General features: G+C 33.5%; 1 protein-coding gene across 4 annotated transcripts in view; it reads right to left on the reverse strand.

The window, feature by feature from the left end:
* LOC106663991 (cGMP-dependent protein kinase, isozyme 1-like) overlaps window positions 1-21,449 on the reverse strand; it is an 85,918-nt gene that overhangs the window by 42,351 nt on the left and 22,118 nt on the right. For 2 of the 4 annotated variants that reach the window (XM_014389286.2, XM_014389285.2), the window contains exon 1: window positions 13,715-13,828. The exons of 1 other annotated variant lie outside the window; for it this stretch is intronic. In XM_014389286.2, the coding sequence (XP_014244772.1) occupies window positions 13,715-13,742 (28 nt within the window). In that variant the 5' untranslated portion in view covers window positions 13,743-13,828. Of the gene's footprint in view, window positions 1-13,673; window positions 13,691-13,714; window positions 13,829-21,449 lie in introns of those variants that run through there. One more of the 4 variants, XM_024226643.1, reaches the window with a different exon arrangement.

Below are 21,449 nucleotides of genomic sequence, written 5' to 3' on the forward strand. Positions count from 1 at the left end.
ACGGCAGGGGCGAAATGGAAATTCCGTCAAAACTCCGACATCCGGATTATTTTACAAAAAGTTATTTAGATATTTTCCCCGTTTATCTGCATGTGTAAATTTATGCTCGGATTATATCTAGTGAGATAGGGCGTTTATTTAAACGTTAAAAAAATCCCGAAGAGAGGCGAAATCCCTGTGCAAATTGTAGGACTTTTATCAGACCATGTCTGCGGAACGGCCAAGGTTGTAGGAAGTTGCCTGGGTAGAAAAAGAAATCTTCTTTTCTTATAAAATGGGGTTTTGAGGCGGAAAAACGAATTGCGGTTTCGAAAGGGTAACCCTGAGTGACAGCTTCGTCCACTGTTTCAAACGATTAAACGACTTGGGTACAAAAATAGTTTCTACAACTTTACAAAAATCCAGCTCTCTAAAATCTCAAATGCAGCTATATTCAGCGTTGGTAAAATTAAAATCAGAAGACCACTTGAACAAATATCTTCCATTAAAGTTAATTCAATTAATTAAGTTTTTAGTACAAATAAAAAAGTCAGTGTCACGAGCGGGATTGGATCCCACAATCTTCGGCTTGATACGCCGCTACTCTACCACTTGAGCTATCTTGACCTCGACCCACCCGGACTTCCCATCTCAATCATTGAACAATGGCAAAAAGGAGGGACAATTCAAAAGGTGGGCAAAAAGGGCTAGATAACTGAATAGTGTTGAAGAAACATAATTTCATGCGTTTGAGTGTTCTTAGAAACAGGAGATAATTTTTAAAAGACATGAGGAACATTATTTATTGAAATGGATTTTTCCTGGAAATGGCTGAACAACTAATTGGAAGTACAAAAACAAAATTTGGTGTTGCGTTTGTTCTTGGAAACAGCTAGAAACTGAATAGTCAGGAAGAAAAAGAATTTTCTGCGTTTGAGTGTTCTTAGAAACAGCAGAAAAGACATGTTGAAACATTATTTACTAAAATGGCTTTTTCTTGGAAATAACTGAACAACTAACTGGAATTACAGAAAAAATTTAGTGTGTGGATTTTTCTTGGAAACAGCTAGGAAACTGAACAGTCAGAAAGAAAAATAATTTCCTAGGTTTGAGTGTTCTTAGAATGAGCAGAAAAGATATGTTGAAACATTTTTTACCGAAATGGCTTTTTTTCCTGGAAATAGCTGCTACTCTACCACTTGAGCTATCGTGACCTCGACCCACTCGGACACTAACTTCCCATCTCAAACATTGAAAAATGTCAAAGAGGAAGAAAAATTCAAAAGGTGAGGTTGAGATGGGAAGTTAGTGTCCGAGTGGGTCGAGTGGTAGAGTAGCGGCATATTGAACTGAAGGTCGTGGGTTCCAATCCCGCTCGTGACACTGACTTTTTCATCTCAACTAAATACCTTAATTAATTGAATGGTATTAATTGGTCACGCGGAGCACGAAAAATAGGGAATTAAAACCTTGTTTTCTATCTAGTTAAATAAATTTTTTTTAAACATGTTAACAATCAACAATATTTTTTTATATCAAAGTTCATTATAGTACGTAGTAAAATTAAAATTAATCACACCAAAATGTTCACTTGTTTTTACGTTCCAAAGAATTCAAATGGTTGTTTTAGAAATATTCCTTATTGACTATTGTCATTGATTCAGAACGTTAATCATTCAAGGCTGTAACGTTTGCTAAATAATATTCTAAGACATAGTAAACAGGAAATCATTTAAAGCGTAGTACCTAACAATATTAGCTACCGGAATTGCGTCGTGAACAATTGATTTGACGAGTCAAGATAGCGAAAATACGCGGACCGTAGGTTCGAATCGCGTTTGAACCTTCAAAAACGATTTCTCTTCGTTCCGGAAGGTTTCATCGTAGGATCGATAAATTTGGGATTTATTTCAGGCGTGTTTACGACGTTATCGTGACAAGGTGTCGTGGAAAAAAATTGCGAGGTTTTGTCGACCTATTGTGTGATGTATGTGAAAATTCAACATTAGACGTAGTTAAAAGGTTAAACATTTAAGCTAAAACTAGCCCGAATATTATACCCAGCAGGTTTGTTATCGCTGTAAAATGTAAAATAAACAAAAAAATATCATAAAGGTACAATTATCATGTCTGAAATAGATCTAAAGGCTCTCCAAGTGAATCCTAAAAATACTGTTATCTTCAGATAGCCTGACTCAGTGGGTCCAAGGTCACGATGGATTGAGACGAGCAGCAGATATACTCTCTAAAAGAGGAGTTTCGGAACAACCCGTAGGGCTAAATTCATATTGTGGCATTGTAGCCACAGTAAAAAAAGTACTCGAATCTTTGGTAAATAAAGACCACAACAAAACCTAACAAACAAATTTTTAACCTAAACGTTCAAAATAGTGGTTCTATGAAACTCCCGGCTCTTCGATGGCTACTTAAACTTCCAAGTGTTCCTCAATTCTGTTCCATGGAAATTTTTTGAGTGCGCTCTGTAACCTAAGAGCTAGGAATCTTTCATTTTGTTGCCCAATGTCCCATACCGTCAGAGCTCCGTATCCTGAGAGTATAAAACGCTTTCCTAGTCTCAGTTCTCTGATCGTGGATATTGAGAGGTCGAAACGTGTGGCACACTATGCACGTCATACCTGGCAATATAGGTACGAATACAATACCGAGTTATGATTGTTTTATTTGCTGTACCTAAACTCAGCTCGTATATATAATTTAGTTTTTATTTATTGTTTTCTATTATTACTATTATTACATAGTTTATTTTTATTTTTTATTTTTTTGCGCGCCTGAAAAAGAACAGCCAATTTCCGATAGACGGATGTTGTAAATGTGTGGTGATTAGTGACCGTTAATCGATAATTATTCAGAAAACGTGAGATGCAATTTTCCGAAAAACATTTTCATTATCGTGCCAACGTTTCGATCTTTATTGAGATCATCTTCAGGCCCTGGGATTTACAAACATTGTTTACATTTAACAAATACATTTAGAATGTGGAAAAGTGAATTTATTCAACGCAAAATATATTTTTTATATTCAATCAAAGTATTCTACTCAATCAAAGTGTTTGTCTTCTGTGTAATTGTGCCATTCTTGCGTGTCGTGTCGAGAGTGCGGCACTCTCAATGTAATGTAATAAAAAAAATGTACATTTAAGTTATTTAATGTACATCTTTTTATGTAAGGTTTTGGTTGAAATGAAAAAGCTAGTGTTACGAGCGGGATTCGAACCCACGACCTTCGGCTCACGATAGCTCAAGTGGTTATAGCAGCGGCGTATTGAGCCGAAGGTCGTGGGTTCGAATTCAGCTCGTGACACTCACTTAAGTTTTTCATCATAATTGAGACTTTATGTAAATAGTAGAATTAAATTACATTTTTTAAACCTCAAATTAACCTGTTTTTAATTGCAAATTGGCACTTAATTGAAACAAATAAAACAACTTAGAAGATTGTAAGAAATACATTCAGAAGCCTGGAAGATAAATATTTTTTATGATTTAGTTTAATAATAAAAGCTGTTTAGTAGGGCTGGGTGTCAAACACACAAATGTATAACATCATTAGAATATAAAAACATGGATGGTAATAAAAGGTGTCAAAGCGTCGATGCTTTGGTTTGGTTTGGCTATTTTGCAATTTATTTGTATTAGTTGTATTATTAACCTAAAAGCCAGAGAATATTTTTAATATCACAAGGAAGTTACAAAAAAACTCAAATGCAGTGCCAAAATTATTTATTCAAAATAAAAACAAATAAGTATATTGCGTATTAATCAAGATAAAAACTTGTACTTAAAAAAATTTTTTTTTAAAAATGTGTGGTTTTTGGTGACAGTTAATCGACAATTATTCAGAAATCGTGAGATGCAGTCTGGTGTGATGTAGGTTTCAGACAAACATTTTCTTTATCGTGCCAACGTTTCGATCTTTATTGAGATCATCTTCAGGGCTCAAAGTGTTTGTCTTCTGTGTAATTGTGCCATTCTTGAGTGTCGTGTTGAGAGTGCGGCACTCTCAATGTAATGTAATAAAAGAGTGTACGTTTAAGTTATTTCTCTAATAATAATTCTTTTTATGTAAGGTTTTGGTTGAAATGAAAAAGCTAGTGTTGTCAACTGAATTTTAAATTTCGTATTTCTGCCAAAAAATACGCATAAATATTTACATTGATCAACAAAATTTTGTGGTATAGCAAGAATCATTACATTTATTACAAGTTTCAATTAAATAATCTTTAAGTAAGGCATTGGTTGAGATAAAAAAAATCAGTGTCACGAGCGGGATTCGAACCCGCGACCTTCGGCTCAATATGCTGCTCTCAACGGTAGCTCAAGTGGTTATAGCAGCGGCGTATTGAGCCGAAGATCGTGGGTTCGAATTCAGCTCGTGACACTAGCTTTTTCATTTCAACCAAAACCTTACATAAAAAGATTAATTAATTGAAAAAAGTAATTTGGTCAATCGGATCACTATATATAAATGAATTATTTATCTAGGTTGAGATGTTTCCGAGAAAACCATGGGAGACTGGAGTATGTTGACACCATTTAATTTCGATTACTTTCATCGTAAAAATATGGATCAAGGTGTGCAGTAAAGAAAATTAATGTTGATCCATATGGTTTCGGAGGTGTTGTTGAGTTGTTTTGAAGTGATTTGTAGGTGTATATGTCAATTTCTTTTGGTTTAAGTGTTTCTTGGAGAATTTTGTTTGTCTGATTGATGAGAGAAGGAGTGGGGTTTGATTTGATTATGCTGTATGTGTTTGTGTCTGTGATAATTTTGTCAATTTTTTCCTTGTACTCTTTTTTGCTGATTGCTACTGTTTCTTTGATCTTATCAGCAGAAAGAATGAGTATGTCAGGATTTTTTTTTTTTTTTTGCGTTATGAACTATGCATATTAGCCATGTGACAATTCATATATTTGTGTTCAAATTTGGGGGGGGGTTGTTGTGAAAAAAGGGCCAGAGGCGACGGTGGGAATCGAACACACGACCGAGGGCGTGAGAGTCTCTCATGCTAACCACTCGGCTACCGCGGTCCCCGAGAGTATGTCAGGACGATTTTGAGAAAATGTTTGGTTTTGGTATGTGTTTGTTGAGATAGGTTGTGTTGATTTGTAGTGAGGTGTTATAAGTGATTTGTTATTGTGTTAATGCATTTTGATCGTGTTATGTCTTTTTCTTCTTCTGTTTTTGTGGATTTTTGGATTGCATAGTCTACATCCGTAATTAATTTAGCTGTTGTAAAATCTGTTTTGTTGTAAGGAATGGAATGTTTGGGACCAAAGGATAGGAAGTTCTAGATTTCTCCAGGAATGTTAGTTTTGGTTAGGTTTAGGAACTAATAATAAAATAAAAAAATTTATTTAAACTGTAAAAAGAAATTAATTAAACTAAAAATTTATTTAAACTGTAAAAAATTATTTAAACTGTAAAAAAATTATTTAAACTATAAAAAAAATTATTTAAACTAAAAAAAATTTATTTACTGTAAAAAAAATTATTTAAACTATAAAAAAATTTATTTAAACTGTAAAAAGAAATTAATTTCAACTGTAAAAAAATTAATTTAAACTGTAAAAAAAATTATTTAAACTAAAAAAAAATTATTTAAACTAAAAATTTATTTAAACTGTAAAAAATTATTTAAACTGTAAAAAAAAGTATTTAAACTATAAAAATTTTATTTAAACTGTAAAAAAATATTTAAACTGTAAAAAAAATTTATTTAAACAGTAAAAAAAATTATTTAAACTGTAAAAAAATGTATTTAAACTGTAAAAAAAATTATTTAAACGTAAGGTATAAATATATACATATATTGATGGAAGTGTGAGATGAGAAATCTATATTAGTTTTTAGGTGGCTGACAGGAGTCTTCTGCATACATAACAGAAAGGAATTAATAACTGTGACTAGCATATTTACAGAACATGCTCCAGGTAAATATCACCTTACGAAATGGCACTATCGACAGATGTCCAATGTCGATTATGTCTAAAAGAGAGCTGCAGTAGCTAAGAAAAAGCTTTGGTACGTGAGAAAACCGTTCTTGAACCACGGAAATCTTAATACCATACCTCTGAGAAAAATTATTTTCTTCATAAAAGACCCATCTTCCAGGAAATCCATTGAGAGGCAATTGACGACAGTTTAAGTCCAAAAGGAACAAATCCACATGACAAGTGGTAATGGCATAGTGCCATCCTATTTTTCTTAAAAACTGCTTAACGGAATTTTATGGATTTGTTCCTTTAGGACATAAACTGTCGTTAATTCTCTCTCAATGGATTTCCTGGAAGATGTGTCTTTTATGAAGAAAATAGTTTTTCGCAGAGTTTTGGTATTAAGATTTGCGTGGTTCAAGAACGGTTTTCTCACGTACCATAGATTTTTCTTAGCTATTGAACCTTTTAGATATAAACTACTGTGTACGCTGGAGACACACTCAATTAGTTTTAAGTTAGCTGTCTGGTTCTCAAATAATCAAGTGAGCTTTTGGCCATAGTGAAACCACTGGAGTGGCTAAATCGGTGGAGAGATGAAGGTGATACCATTAAATCGGCATTACTAAACACTGATAGCAGAGTAGCCGTAGATACAGTGGGGTACCCAAAAAATGGTGGCTGGTGACTAACTATTTAAACTTGATATAGATATACTAAATTAGCCCAAAAAAGTGTATTTACCATTTATTTTATTATCCAAAGGTTCCAATCCCATGTTCTCCGTGGTTGAAATATTTTATTTAATTTTGTCTATTACATGGCATTTCGGGCTTACGGCCCATCATCAGAACCAAAACATGGAAAACATCATGGTACAATTGCCATCTGAAAATACACGCATAAGTAATTTATCTAATTTAGTCTCTTCGGATGGCAATTGTACCATGAAGTTTTTCATGCTTAGGTGCTGATGATGGGCCGTAAGCCCGAAATATCCATGTAATAGACAAAATTAAACGTGGGTTTTAAACAAAAGTTCCTTTATTTTAGAATGATTCCGTTACAAATTACTCTTATTAACAATAATTATATTATTATCATTAAAAAAAAGTAAATTTATTATTAAAAATTAATGTATAAAATAATGAATATTATATTATCGATAATATATAAAAAAATAAAAATTAATTTATGTTTTGTTGTTTAAATACCTATAATAAAAAAGGGAAAAGGCAGAGAAAAAATAAACTTCCCAGTTGTAGGGTTACTACAGTTGAGAAAAAAGTCATTTCTGTGCCTCTAGTCATTTTTGAAGTAGTTTGCCTCAAATCGTCCGTTGTACGGAGGTTGAAATTGAGAACGACCGTTTTAGATCCACTACTGGAAAAATTAAGAAGTTAGTCTATTTAGTTTATTGCCTCTGATTACAATGCACTGCTTTAAGGCCTTGTTAGCACAAAAGTTTTCGACAGTTATGATTTATGAACACCGCGGTCTAATGATAACGCGACTCGATAAGCATAAAAATAAAAACATGAAAAAAATGCGCAGTTCTAACTTAAAAGAAATACTTTTTACGAAAATATTTTACCAAGCGGATATTTTGTCTGATTTACCAACAAATAAAAGAAATATAAATTTTCAAACTTGATGATGATACGATCGAAGAACAAAAGTAAGATGGTAGGACCCACCATAAACAACAATAAAAAAATGTTAATGGCTAATCAGATTGCAAGTTAAAACTATAGAGAATATGCCGGAAATTCAAAAAAGAAAAGATTCATGCCTCCATGAGAAAGAGAAAATTATTATCCTTGCATATAATTCATTCTGCGTACGTTATTTTTTCTCTATGTGCAGAATCTCATTACAAGTGTTATCCGCTAATGAGAAAATTGACAGTTGTACTTATAAATTTAATAATTTACTATAATTATTTCAATTTTGTAGACTGTGCCTAGTATTTTTAGGAGTATACTCTAGAATACTTGGATATGAAATTATTGACGAGATATATTTTTTATTTTCCCTTCTTTACAGCATTTTCATTTGCGAAAATCAGTAAAATTGCAGGAAATGTGCTAATTTACTGTGTTTGACAAGGAACTTTTTCACCGAGGTAGCATACATTTTTGGAAGTTTTTTTTTTTTTTCAAATGATCGTAATCAATAAAAGTTCTCAACAGTAGAATCAGTATTACAGCTTGTATCTTCTGTATTTTCAATTCTTTCAAATTTAGGTGCTGTGCCCAATCTTTCGAAGCTTATTCTCTGGAACATATGAATATTACATTTTTCGCGTCGTACATTTTTTTTCTCTTCTCTTCAAAATTTTCATCTTAGAAAAATAATAAAAATTGCAGGAAACGTGCCAATTTGCTGTGCAGTTTGTCATGGAACTTTTTCATCGAAGTAGCATGACTTTTTTGGAAGTATGTTTTTTTTAACGCAATCAATCAGAGTCCTTAGCAGTTGAAGCTGAATTATAGCTTGTAACTGCTGTCCTGTTATGAAAAATTTCATTTTTGAACATATAAATTAATAATTTACTATAATTCATTCAATGCTTTCCAATTTACGACAGTGCCAAATTTTTTGAAGCGTGTTCACTGGAACTCTTGAATTTTAAAAAAATTGAATTTGAAATTGAAAAACAATAAAAATTTCAGGAAACGCCCTAATTTGCTGTGTAGTTTGACATGGAACTTTGTCATGCAAGTAGTATATTTTTTTTAGTTTGTCTTAAAATACTCGTAATCTAGAAAAGTTCATTGTTGTTGAAGCTGAATTATAGCTTGTAGCCGGTGTCCGCTTATGAGAAGGTAGACAGTTGCACATATAAATTAATAATTTATTATATTTCTTTCAAGTTTACGAACCGTGCCTAATCTTTGGAAGCGTAGAAAAAATTAATATTGAAATTAAATTTGAAATATTGAAAAAACAATAAAAATTGCGGGAAACCTGTTAATTTGTCGTGAAGTTTGACGTGGAACTTTTTCAACCAAGTAGCATGATTTTTTTGGAAGTTTTTTTTCAAATTATCATAATCAATAAGAGTTCTTAGCAGTAAAAGTTAAATTATAGCTTGTAGTCCGTGTCGGTTTATTAGAAATTTGATATTTGTACATATAAATTAATAATTTTTCTATAATTCTTTCAAATTTCAGGTCTGTGCTCAATCTTTTGAAGCGTGTTCTCTGGAACACTTGGATAAAAAAATTTGCATATTGAAATAGAAATATTGAAATATCAATAAAAATTGCAGGAAACGCGCTAATTTGCTGCGCAGTTTGAAAAGAACTATTTTTATCGAAGAGCATGAATTTTTTGGAAGTTTTTGTCAAATGATCGTAATCAATAAGAGTTTTAAAGCTGAATTACAGCATGCAGCCGGTGTCCGCTTATGAGAAGTTAGACAATTGACGACATAAATTAATACTTTTTTATCTTTCTTTCAAGTTTAGGAATTACGCCTAATCTTTTGAAGCGTGTTCCCTGGAACACTTGGATATAACATTTTTGTCATCGTATATTTTTTTCTCTTCTCTACAGATTTCATCTGAAAAAATCAGTATAAATTGCAAGAAACGTGCTAATTTGCTGTGCAGTTTGTCATGGAACTTTTTCATGGAAGTAGCATAATTTTTTTTAGTTTGTCGTAAAATACTCTAATCGATAAGTGATCATTGCTGTTGAAGCTGAATTATAGCTTGTAGCTTATGTCCGCTTATGAAAAGTTAGACAATTTTTCGCAAAAAGTAATAATTTACTATAATTCTTCCAAGTTTCAGGTCTGTTCATTGGAACACTCGGATAAAAAGTTTTGAATTTGAAATATTGACATATCAATAAAAATTTCAGGAAACGCCCTAATTTGCCGTGTAGTTTGAAATGGAAATTTTTTATGGAAGTAGCATAATTTTTTTTACTTTGTCTTAAAATAATCATAATCTATAATAGCTATTGTTGAAGCTGAATTACAGCCGGTGTACATATAATAATCGACTATATTTCTTTCAAGTTTACGAACCGTGCCAAATCTTTGGAAACGTAAAAAATGAATTTGAAATATTGAAAAAACAATAAAAATGGCAGGTTTCCTAATTTGTTAATGTGCGGTGCAGTTTGACGTGGAACTTTTTCGTAGAAGAAGCGTAATTTTTTTTAGTTTGTCTAAAAAAAATATTCATAATGTATTTTCATTATCCAATCATTTCATTATTCAGTTTATTGCTGTTGAAGCTGGCTTGTAGCCGGTGTCCGCTTATGAGAAGTTAGGCATTTGTATATATCAATTAATAATTTACTATGTTTCTTTCAAGTTGACGAACTGGGCCTAATTTTTGGAAAAAAAAATATTGAAATTGAATTTGAATTTTTGAAAAATCAAGACAAATTGCATTAAACGTGTTTGGAAGTTTTTTTTCAAATGATCATAATCAATAAGAGTCTTTAGCAGTAAAAGCTGAATTATAGCTTGTTGTCTTTGTCGGTTTATGAGAAATTTGTACCTATAAATTAATAATTTACTATAATTCTTTCGTGTATCAATTCTGTGCTCAATCTTTTGAAGCGTGTTCTCTGGAACACTTGGACATAAAATTTTTGACATCGTTTATTCTTTCTCTTCTCTACAGAAATTCCATCTGAGAAAATCAATAAAATTGCCAGAAACGTGCTAATTTGCTGTGCAGTTTGACGCTGAACATATGCATCGAAGTAACACGATTTTGTTTGAAATTTTTTTTTTCAAATGTTCATATTCAATAAAAGTTCTTATCAGTTAAAGCTGATTTACAGTTTGTAGCTTCTGTAGTAGCTCTTGTAGCTTATGAGAACTTTCATAATTGTACATATAATAAATAATGTCCTATAACTCTTTTTCTCTCCTATAAATCATCAACTCTCAAATTTAACGTCCTGGGCTTAATCTTTTGAAGGGTGTTCACTGGAACACTTGGACAAAAAAGATTTGAATATGAAATATTGAAAAACCAATAAAAATTTCAGGACAAGCGCAAATTAGTTGTGCGGTTTGGCATGGAACTTTTTCATGAAAATAGCATAATTTTTTTAGTTTGTATAAAACGCTCGTAATCTATAATAGTTTATGCTGTTGAAGCTGATTTATAGCTTGTAGCCGGTGCCCGCTTATGAGAAGTTAGACAATTGGATTTTTTTTTTTTTTTTTTTTTTTTTTTTTTTTTTTTTTTTTTTTTTTTTTTTTTTTTTTTTTTTTTGAAATTAATAATTTACTATGTTTCTTTCAAATTTACGAACTATGCCTAATGTTCGGAAGCGTAAAAAAATTGAATTTATTGAACATGAAATTGTTCATCAAAGAGCATGAATTTTTTGGAAGTTTTTTTAAATGATCGTATTCAATCAGAATTCTTTGCTGTTGAAGCTGAATTACAGCTTGCAGCCAGTGTCCGCTTATGAGAAGTTAGCCATAGTTCATATAAATTAATGGTTTAATATATTTCTATCATGTTTAGGAACTGTGCCTAATCTTTTGAAGTGTGTTTTCTGGAACACTTGGATAAAAAAAATGTTGACTTCGTATTTTTTATCTCTTCTCTACAGAACTTTCATGTGAGAAAATCAATAAAAATTGCCAGAAACCTGTTAATTCGCTGTGCAGTTTGAGATATTCATCGAAGTAGCATGATTTTGTTTTGAAGTTTTTTTTGCAAATGATCATAATCAATAAGAGTTTTTAGCAGTAAAAGCTGAATTATAGCTTGTTGTCTGAGTCGGTTTATGAGAAATTTGATATTTGTACCTATAAATTAATAATTTACTATAATTTTTCATGTACCAGTTCTGTGCTCAATCTTTTGAAGCGTGTTCTCTGGAACACTTGAACATAAAATATTTGACATCGTTTAATTTTTCTCTTCTCTACAGAATTTTCATCTGAGAAAATCAATAAAAATTGCCAGAAACCTGTTAATTTGCTGTGCAGTTTGACATGGAACATATTCATCGAAGTAGTATGATTTTGTTTGGAAGTTTTTTTTTTTCAAATGATCATAATCAATAAGAGTTCTTATCAGTTAAAGCTGATTTACAGTTTGTAGCTTCTGTCCGCTTATGAGAACTTTCATAATTGTACATATAATAAATAATGTCCTATAACTCTTACAAATTTAAGGTCCTGTGCTCAATCTTTTGAAGGGTGTTCAATGGAACACTTGGACAAAAAAAATTTGAATTTGAAATATTGAGAAACCAATAAAAATTTCAGGACAAGCGCAAATTTGTTGTGCGGTTTGGCATGGAACTTTTTCATGAAAATAGCATAATTTTTTTAGTTTGTATTAAAATACTCGTAATCTATAAGAGTTTATGCTGTTGTAGCTGAACTTTTTCAACGAAGTAGCGTGATTTTTGTTTTTTGAAATTTTTTTTTTTAAATGATCATAATCAATAAGAGTTCTTAGCAGTAAAAGCTGAATTATAGCTTGTAGTCTCTGAAGGTTAATGAGAAATTTGATATTTGAGCGGATAAATTAATAATTTACTATAATTCTTTTAATGCTTTCCAATTTACGGCTGTGCCAAATTTTTTGAAGCGTGTATACTCTGGAACACTTAGCTAAAAAATTTGAATAACGAAATTCAATTTGAAATATTGAAAAATCAATCAAAATTACTGAAAACGCGCTAATTTGCTGTGCATTTTGACGTGGAAATTTGCCATCAAAGAGCATGAATTTTTTGGAATTTTTTTTTTGAAATGATCGTAATCAATAATAGTTCTTTTGAAAATGAATTACAGCTTACAGCCGGTGTCAGCTTATGAGAAGTTAGCCATAGTACATACAAATTAATAATTTACATTTATTTCAAATTAAGGAACTGTGCCAAATCTTTGAAAGCGTAAAAAAATTGAATATTGAAAGTGATTTTGAAATATTAAAAAATCAAGAAAAATTGCAGGAAACGCGCTAATTTCCTGTGCTGAATTGAATTTTAGCTTGTAGCTTCTGTTCGTTTATGAAGAATTTGATAATTGTACATATAAATTAATAATGTACGACAATTCTTACAAGTTTAAGGTCTGCGCCCCATCTTTCGAAGCTTGTTCACTGGAAATTTTCAGGAAATGCGCTCATTTGCTGTGCAGTTTGACATTGAACTTTTTCATGGAAATAGCATAATTTTTTTTTAGTTTGTCTTAAAATACTCGTAATCTAGAAGAGTTTATTGCTATTGAAGCTGATTTATAGCTGGAAGCTGGTGTCCGCTTATGAGAAATTAGACAATTGTGCATACAAATAAATAATTTACTATATTTTTTTTCAAGTGTAGGAATTGCGCCTAAACTTTTGAAGTGTGTTTTCTGGAACACTTAGATATAACATTTTTGACATCGTATGTTTTTTCTCTTCTCTACAGAAATTTCATCTGAAAAATCAATAAAATTGCCAGAAACGTGCTAATTTGCTGTGCACTTTGACATTGAACATATTCATCGAAGTAGCATGATTTTGTCTGGAAGTTTTTTTTTTTCAAATGTTCATAATCAGAAAGATTTCTTTGCAGTTGAAGCTGAATTATAGCTTGTAGCTAGGAATGAGCTAAATAGAAAATAACTAGAAATTTAGAAATGTTAATGAGTGGGTCGCAGCGGTTCATTTATTGCCATCGAACTCCTTGCCAACATGTGCCAAATTTTATTTTCAGCGTTAAATAATCAATAAAACAAAAGGTCCTATAATTACCGGTAAATCCAACAATAATCCTTTTTATTAATCCTCCTTACCGGAATCGAAAATGCGCAAATCGTCCATTATCCGAGACGTTTTCGCCTATCTGTCACCGGCGGGTCCCGCTCCGTTTGGCTCTGCTGCTCATTCCAGCCGTACTAAATCACTGGTTGTGGCCAAGACCACTCCAAAGTGGGGGCGGAGACCTCGGGCCCCAGGAGATAATAAGAAAAACAAGAACATTGAAATAGCGCAGAAGCACAACATGAAATGTTCTTTAAAGGAAAGAGACCGCGGATCTGATTTATTCATGTCTAACCCCAAAAAAACGACAACCTAAAAACAAGTGTTTCGCCGTTTGACTGATCGATAGTTCGTGCTCCCTTGAAAGACAAGGCGGCTCACGCCAGTCCGCGTGCCGCCAAAATTGGTGACCTGCTTATTTATTTATTTTTATTTCCACTAATTTAAGGTCGAGCATCAAAGTAATTAAAAAGATTCCTTTTGCCTTCCTAAATTATTATGTCATTATATAAATAACCCTTTGAACTCTCTTATAGAAAGAACATATTTTAATATTTCTGGCCAAAGAATGTTCACAAGGAATAAATAACAAAGATCACAGGGGTTCAACCATTGAAAAAAGGAAAAAAGGAGGGAAAATTCAAAAGGTGGGGTTGAGATGGGAAGTTAGTGTCCGAGCGGGTCGCGGTCACGATAGCTCAAGTGGTAGAGCAGCGGCGTATCAAGCCGAAGATCGTGACACTGACTTTTTTATCTCAACTAAAAACCTTAATTAATTGAATGGTATTAATTGGTCAAGCGGACCACGAAAAATAGGGAATTAAACTTAATTTTACAACCTTGTTTTCCATCTAGTTAATTAAAAAAATTCAAAATGCCTACGAATAGCAAGGAAGTAGCAATGGTACCTACAAAAAACATTGTTAAGAAATTCAATTAATTAAGTTTTTAGCTGAGATAAAAAAGTCAGTGTCACGAGCGGGATTCGAACCCACGACCTTCGGCTTGATACGCATCTACTCACTTGTCACTCTACCACGAAGGTCGTGGGTTCGAATCCCGCTCATGACATTGACTTTTTTATCTCAACTAAAAACCTTAATTAATTTAATGATATTAATTGTTCCAGCGGACCACGAAAACTAGTGAATTCTTAAGAAACAAAAACATCCTACCTCCCTACTTCGTTGAGAATTATCTATAACTTGATTTTCGGTTCTTCCTCTCCCTCTCACTCTCTCTCTCTCTCTCTTTCTCTCTCTCTCTCTCTCTCTCTCTCTCTCTCTCATCCTTATTGTCTATATTATATCCTAGTTTCCAAGTTTACAATTCCACCTGCCTGTTTTAGAGTAAGTGTGTTGCACAAGGAACAGTCCTTAGCCCTATCATATTTTCTATTTACACAGTCATACTAAATAAACATACTTTCAGACTAAATAAAATTCTCATAATTTGCGGGCATTACAATATATATAAAGGGGAAAAGGGAGACTGTAAAAATAACTATCTATCATATCTAGCAAAGCTCGTCAATTTGGGATATGAAGTCAAAACTACTCTGGAACTGCGTAAATTCCCTAAAAAACTGTGCTTAATCAAGCTATGGTGAGTCATAAGTGTTGAGGATATTTCAGGCAGCGAGGCAATAGAAACCCAAATCAAAAAATGGTCCCTCGAGACGACAAACAGGCTTTAAATTTTTTGTGTTAAATGTCGGAAATTAGATACAGTATTATCGATTTATCAGAGAACACAACAAGTACTAGGAATCCATCATAGGATAGCGAAAAGACGCAAAATCAACTCAACGAGAAAACGAGAAATTCAAATGAAAGGTGCTAAATGTCACAAAAAATATATTTTTGTGGCCATGATTCATTAAAAACCCGTGTAAAAATGGGGCAATCTAGAGATGATCGATGCCGTTGGTTCCTAGAGGTGACAGAGAAAACTGCATTCTGGGAAAAACCTACGAATAGCTAGGAAGTAGCTGTGGTACCTAGAAAAAACATGCTTGAGATTCGAAAACTTCCTACCTCCTTGAGAATTATTCTATGTGTAATTCACTTAGGTATCCTGACGGGCCATTGCCCACTGAGAAGACACCTCTTCCTAATGGGTATTCTATTCTACTAGACCCCTTTTGCCGTTTTTGTGAAATAAAAGAAAAAAACGGCACGGCACTACCTCGCAGAGTGCGATAGGTACGCTAGGTCTAGATTCGAGACTTTTGAAGGAGACGACATCACCAAATCACTCTCCGAGATAAAATGGTCCAAAATCTTGGGGTTTGTGAACAAGTCCAGGAGGTTTATGCAGGATACGTGAGCCGGTCAAGTCCCGGACCTTTAAGGGATGAGGTACGAGTCTACCGAGGTATTTAACCCCTCGGGTCTTGGTCGCACATCATGCATAATATATATAATATATTAAATTCACTAGTTTTCGTCATCCGCTTTACCAATTACGATAATATATATTGATTAATTAGTTAATTAATTGAAAAATGGCAAAAAGAAGGGAAAATTAAAAAAAGGTGGGGTTGAGATAGGAAGTTAGTGTCCGAGTGGATCGAAGTCACGATAGCTCATGTGGTAGCCGCTGCTCTACCACTTGAGCTTTCGTGACCTCGATCCACTCGGACACTAACTTCCCATCTCAACCCCACCTTTTTTTAATTTTCCCTCCTTTTTGCCATTTTTCAAATGTTGACAGTTCAAGGGGTAGAGGAGCGGCGCATCTATCCGAAGGTTGTGGGTTCGAATCCCGCTTGTGACACTTACTTTTTTTATCTAAACTAAAAACCTTAATTAATTGATAGATTATTCAATATCTTGATTTTCCGTTTTCTCTCTCTCTCTCTCTCTCTCTCTCTATCTATCTATCTATCTATCTATCTATCTATCTATATATCTATCTATATATCTATCTATCTATCTATCTATATATCTTACTTATTTTCTTTCCTATTTTTATAGAGTTTCCAACTGCCTGTTTTAAAGTAAGTGTCTTGTACAAGGAACAGTTCTCAGCCCTATCATGTTCTTTATTTACACAGTCATAGTAAATAAACATGCTTTCAGACTAAGTAAAATTTCTCATAATTTGCGGGCATTACAATATATATAAACGGGAAAAGGAGAGGCTGTAAAAGTAACAGCTTATCTAGCAAAGCTCGTCAATTTGAGATATCCTTATCAGAATGGATAAGCAACGAAATGGCGATCTCAAGTAGGAGAAATGCGCAGTCAAAAAATGTAAAAAGTGACTAAAGATATTTAATTGCTTCTCAAATTATTAAGATTGATGTTAGACAAAAAAATAACTATAGAAGCTAAAGTTACTAGGATTAAACATGGGGCAGTATATGCACTATGATGTACAAAGATCTTATGCTGTAAGATCAGATAACGAAAGCATGTTTTGCGCAAAAATAAAAATCGGCTCGATAAAATAAAAGGGTCAAATTTTTATGTTTAAAATAAGGAAACTATACGGTTACACGAAAAAACTAGCTTTTTTGGCACAACCCATTAATAGTGGAAAATACAGTAAAATGACCAGTAAAATGAATTGTTGCTACAAGGTCGAGAACTGCAACTTAGGTGGTTTTAGTTGATTCAATAACAGAAAAATTGGGTGGGTGTTGCAATGATAGGTTCAAAAATAAACCTTCGTGTTATAACAATAATAGAAACCAAAAATAAGTTCTTGCAATCTCCTGTCTTAGGACTAGCTTGCAGCTTGTCTGACAGCCTCAGTGTTATTGCGGAAACTAAGAATTGATAACCATGACAGTAAGAAGTCATGGCACCTAGGAAAATCATTCTTGACCAATGAGGACTTCCAAACCATAGAGATTTATTCAAATATTCTATACCTAATTTAAAGAATAAAATATTCGAGTAAAAGCAATAGTACATTTCTATACAATAGACAAAAGATTAATTGCATCAGGGCAAAACTTCGAATCCAAAACAAAAACATATACTTTCACGTTTGTACATTTATAAGTCTAAATCACCTATTTTTCTACCTATATCTATGTAGGGTTACCTATTGATCTATTTGACTATCTGTGTATAGATTTGATATCTGAACGTCTTCAAGTATTTCTAGGAAATGATCTATAAAGCACTAATACTGCTATAGTTAAACTTGAACAGATGGTCTAATATAAATTTAAAAAATCTTTCGAATACGTTCAGGCACGATAAATCCATTATATATGGTGCCAATACAAGAGCCCAAATTAGGTCTGAGCGGAATTCATCCGGTCTGGCACTTACTTAGACCGTAAAGCATCGTCTCTTTTCTAATGGCGCTTGGCGAATTCTCAAGAATGCTTTGTTTGACGTGGCAAAAAACACCAACGGGTTGACAATTTATTACTAATTGTCTCATAATTCGTCCCAGGGTGTTACAAATCGCGATCGATTTGTCGATATCGACTCTGGACAAAAAGCATCGTTACAATTTTTTTAACTTAATTAGCAGGTAGGATTTTTTAGGAAAAGTAGTGTCAAAGTTAAGAGGGTGCTTTGGACAGCTACATGATTACAGTGAAAATGTAAGATATAAAATATTTTTAAGTTGCCAGGAGATTATTTATTACCAATAATAACAACTCTCTGAGGTGTATCTTCTTTTTAATCTATCAACTCTCTCTCTCGATCACCCTCTCCCTCACTCTTTCTATCTTTCACTCTCTCCTTTCACCATTTTCTCTTTTCACTCTCCCTTTCTCTCTNTCTCTCTTTGTCCTTTCATAACTTTTCCTCTATCTCCCTTTCTCTTTCTATCTTTCACTCTCTCCTTTCATAATTTTCTCTTCTCACCTCCTCTCTCTCTCTCTCTCTCTGCCTTTCATTCTCTCTTTCTCTTTCTCCTTTCATAACTTTTCCTCTATCTCCCTTTCTCTTTCTATCTTTCACTCTCTTCTTTCACAATTTTTCTCCCTCTCTCACCCCTCTCTCTCACTGCCTTTCACTCTCCCTCTCTCTCTCCCTCTATCACCCCATCATCTCTATTTCAGTCTTTTACTCTCTCTCTCTCTCTCCCTCCCATTCTCTTTCTCTCTTTCTATCTATCAATCTCTTTAGCTAACTATCTCTCCGCACGTCACTCAATATCACGATCTCTAAATATTTCTCTTTTTTCTCTACATCGTCTATTTTTCGTTCCCTTTCTCTCTGACTATCACTGTATCTCTCTCTTTATCGATTTATCTTTCTATTTCCCTAGCTACATGAATCTAAGTAACCTTCTTACATATTTATCGATATATGTAGTCTCTCTGAAAATGGATGAAAACAATGGAAAATGGAGACAATTTGTAAAGGTTTTCTGTTATTCTCTCTCAGTTTCTATCGATACCTATTTATCTATCCAATTAATCTCTAATTCTAATTGATAGCAAATAAATTGAAACAATTTTCTGAGATTTAGAATTATTCTCTCTACTTGTCTTCCTTTCACTCTCTCTCCCTCCCTTTCTCTCTCTCTCTCTCTCTCCCTATCTCACTATCCATTTTTATCTATCTCTTTATTCTTACTTACTCTTATCTGGGCTCGGCTATTTTAAAAACCCTAAAATTCATAATGGCTCAGAAAAGCTAGTCATAGAAAGAAGTTGCTTGCGTGTCTTTCAGCCTTGGCGTTGTTACGGTTATTAAAAGAACTGAGAGCCACAATAACCCCGTTATAGAAGAAATATTGTACGAAGAAGATAAGGAAATAAAAACTTAAGTTCCCTTTATATTTTGGGTCTACACGTGAATCTCTACAACTAGGTGGAAGCAATGGCAAAAGATAACGCACAAAATGGTATTTTACTGGACAAAAATATTGATAACGATGAGGCACACGTCTAAAATTAATTGGACAAGTCTGGCAAAAAGAATACCTCCAACGAACATATTTGGAAAGACAATAGCCAAAGATGATCACAACAACCAGACCAGATCTCGAAGCTTTTTTTCTGTTTAGACTCGGAATGAAATTTATCCATGATTTCTCCTGTAATTTTGTTCCAGTTAACTAAATAAAAATATTATACAGTAGTAGTATTATAATAAAATAATAAAAACCTGTTTTAAGTATGTCATAATTAAGTTGACAAATAATTTAGATTTTCAAGTTTATGTCGAAATTTTTAATTGAAGTTTAAAAACCCACGTTTTTTAATTTGTTGTCGATGAATGTCTTTGAAAATTGAGAAAAGTAGAAATAACGAGTGGTATTGATAGTGTCTGTTTGAATTTGTTTAACCCACTAACCTACATTTTCCTCCTCGTCAAATTAAACTGTCACTCATTAAAGCGATAATCGGCTATACAAACCTTCTGTTTAAACGCCCCAGCGCTACTGGGAAAAAAATATAGAAAGGCCAACTGTCTCCACCGTTTGAACTTTTATTACTGGCGGGGGAAATGATTTTGTTGGGGTAGTTTCCGTTCTGCAAGTCACGCGATGCCATTCATGCAAAAGACCAGGTTGGTGACCCTGTACAGGGCGTAATTTTGGCATTGCCCTATTTCTTGACCCAATTAGTCGAGATCGATTTTCGTTGAATAATATCAAAGGTAATTACAGGCCTTATTTCTGACACTAAACGGCGTCATTATAATCAAACGAATAGGTTGTGACATCCCTGATACACGTTCAATTAAACACTTTTATCCTACGATTTCGAAATTAAACTGATCGACAATTATCTTTCAAATTTGGATTTTTATGTCAAACAATCAATACCTAGACCTTTGTTATTTTGATGGGTTTCTGGGTGAATGACTAGGGTCGAAGCAAACATCCTAATTAGTCGACAACTTTATGTCTCACACAGATCAAAGCAATCCCAGACACGACAAACCAAACCTTTCCTTTACCAACTTTTACACTCAGCCGTGTAACTACCTCCTTCTTAATATAAAACAGATTTGCAAGCCTCTAAAAGGCGGCCTTTCCCTATGTCATATTGCCCCATCAGTTTTCTGTCATAAATGTCAAAATCCCTTCTACATCACCCATTTTCGAATCTTCAAAGGACAAGTGTCATCACATTCCATCCAATAAGCTCCAGGCGACTACCATTTAAAAGTGCCGAAGGATTGTAGACATCATTACACCCTTGAGAGGAAACTTACAAGCATTCTTCCATTAACCTATTTCCTCATCCTAAAATCTTCTGTGTTCGATAGGTACTTGGTAGTCTTCCCCATCCACTGTGCTGGAGCGGGTGTACCACAACTCATCGTGAAACAACCCATACTTGAAAGCCGCAGTATCACACTCCCAATAATTCGTGTTCTGGTGACATCACTCTACCATTCACCAGTGCCGCAGGGTGATAGTAACATTGCATTTTGTCTTGGGTGAAAGAAATGGTGTCAGATTGTTCCGTTAGACGTGAGGTAAAGTTTCATCTTTAAATTCAAGATATCACTGCTAAAGTTTTATCTATAAATTCAAGATATCACTGCTCCCTTGAGATGAAAGAATGTTTGGTGCTTTCATAGAAGTGAAGTAAGCTTTCGCTCCTTGATATGGAACTTAAAAACATTCTTCCATTAACTATAACCTCACCCAAAAATCCTCTCAGTTCGCTGGAGACTTTGAAGCCTCTCCCATCCACTGTGCTCTGGCGGGTGTACGGCGTCTCAGGATACTTGAACAACTCACCGTGAAAAACCTATAACCCATACTTGAAAGCCCCAGTATCATACTATCTCAATAATTCGTGTTCTGACATCATTCAGTAGTGCCACA

Source organism: Cimex lectularius, unplaced genomic scaffold, assembly GCF_000648675.2.
Source record: "Cimex lectularius strain Harlan isolate CLEC.00 unplaced genomic scaffold, Clec_2.1 scaffold26, whole genome shotgun sequence".
In the NCBI taxonomy this organism is placed as follows: domain Eukaryota; kingdom Metazoa; phylum Arthropoda; class Insecta; order Hemiptera; family Cimicidae; genus Cimex; species Cimex lectularius.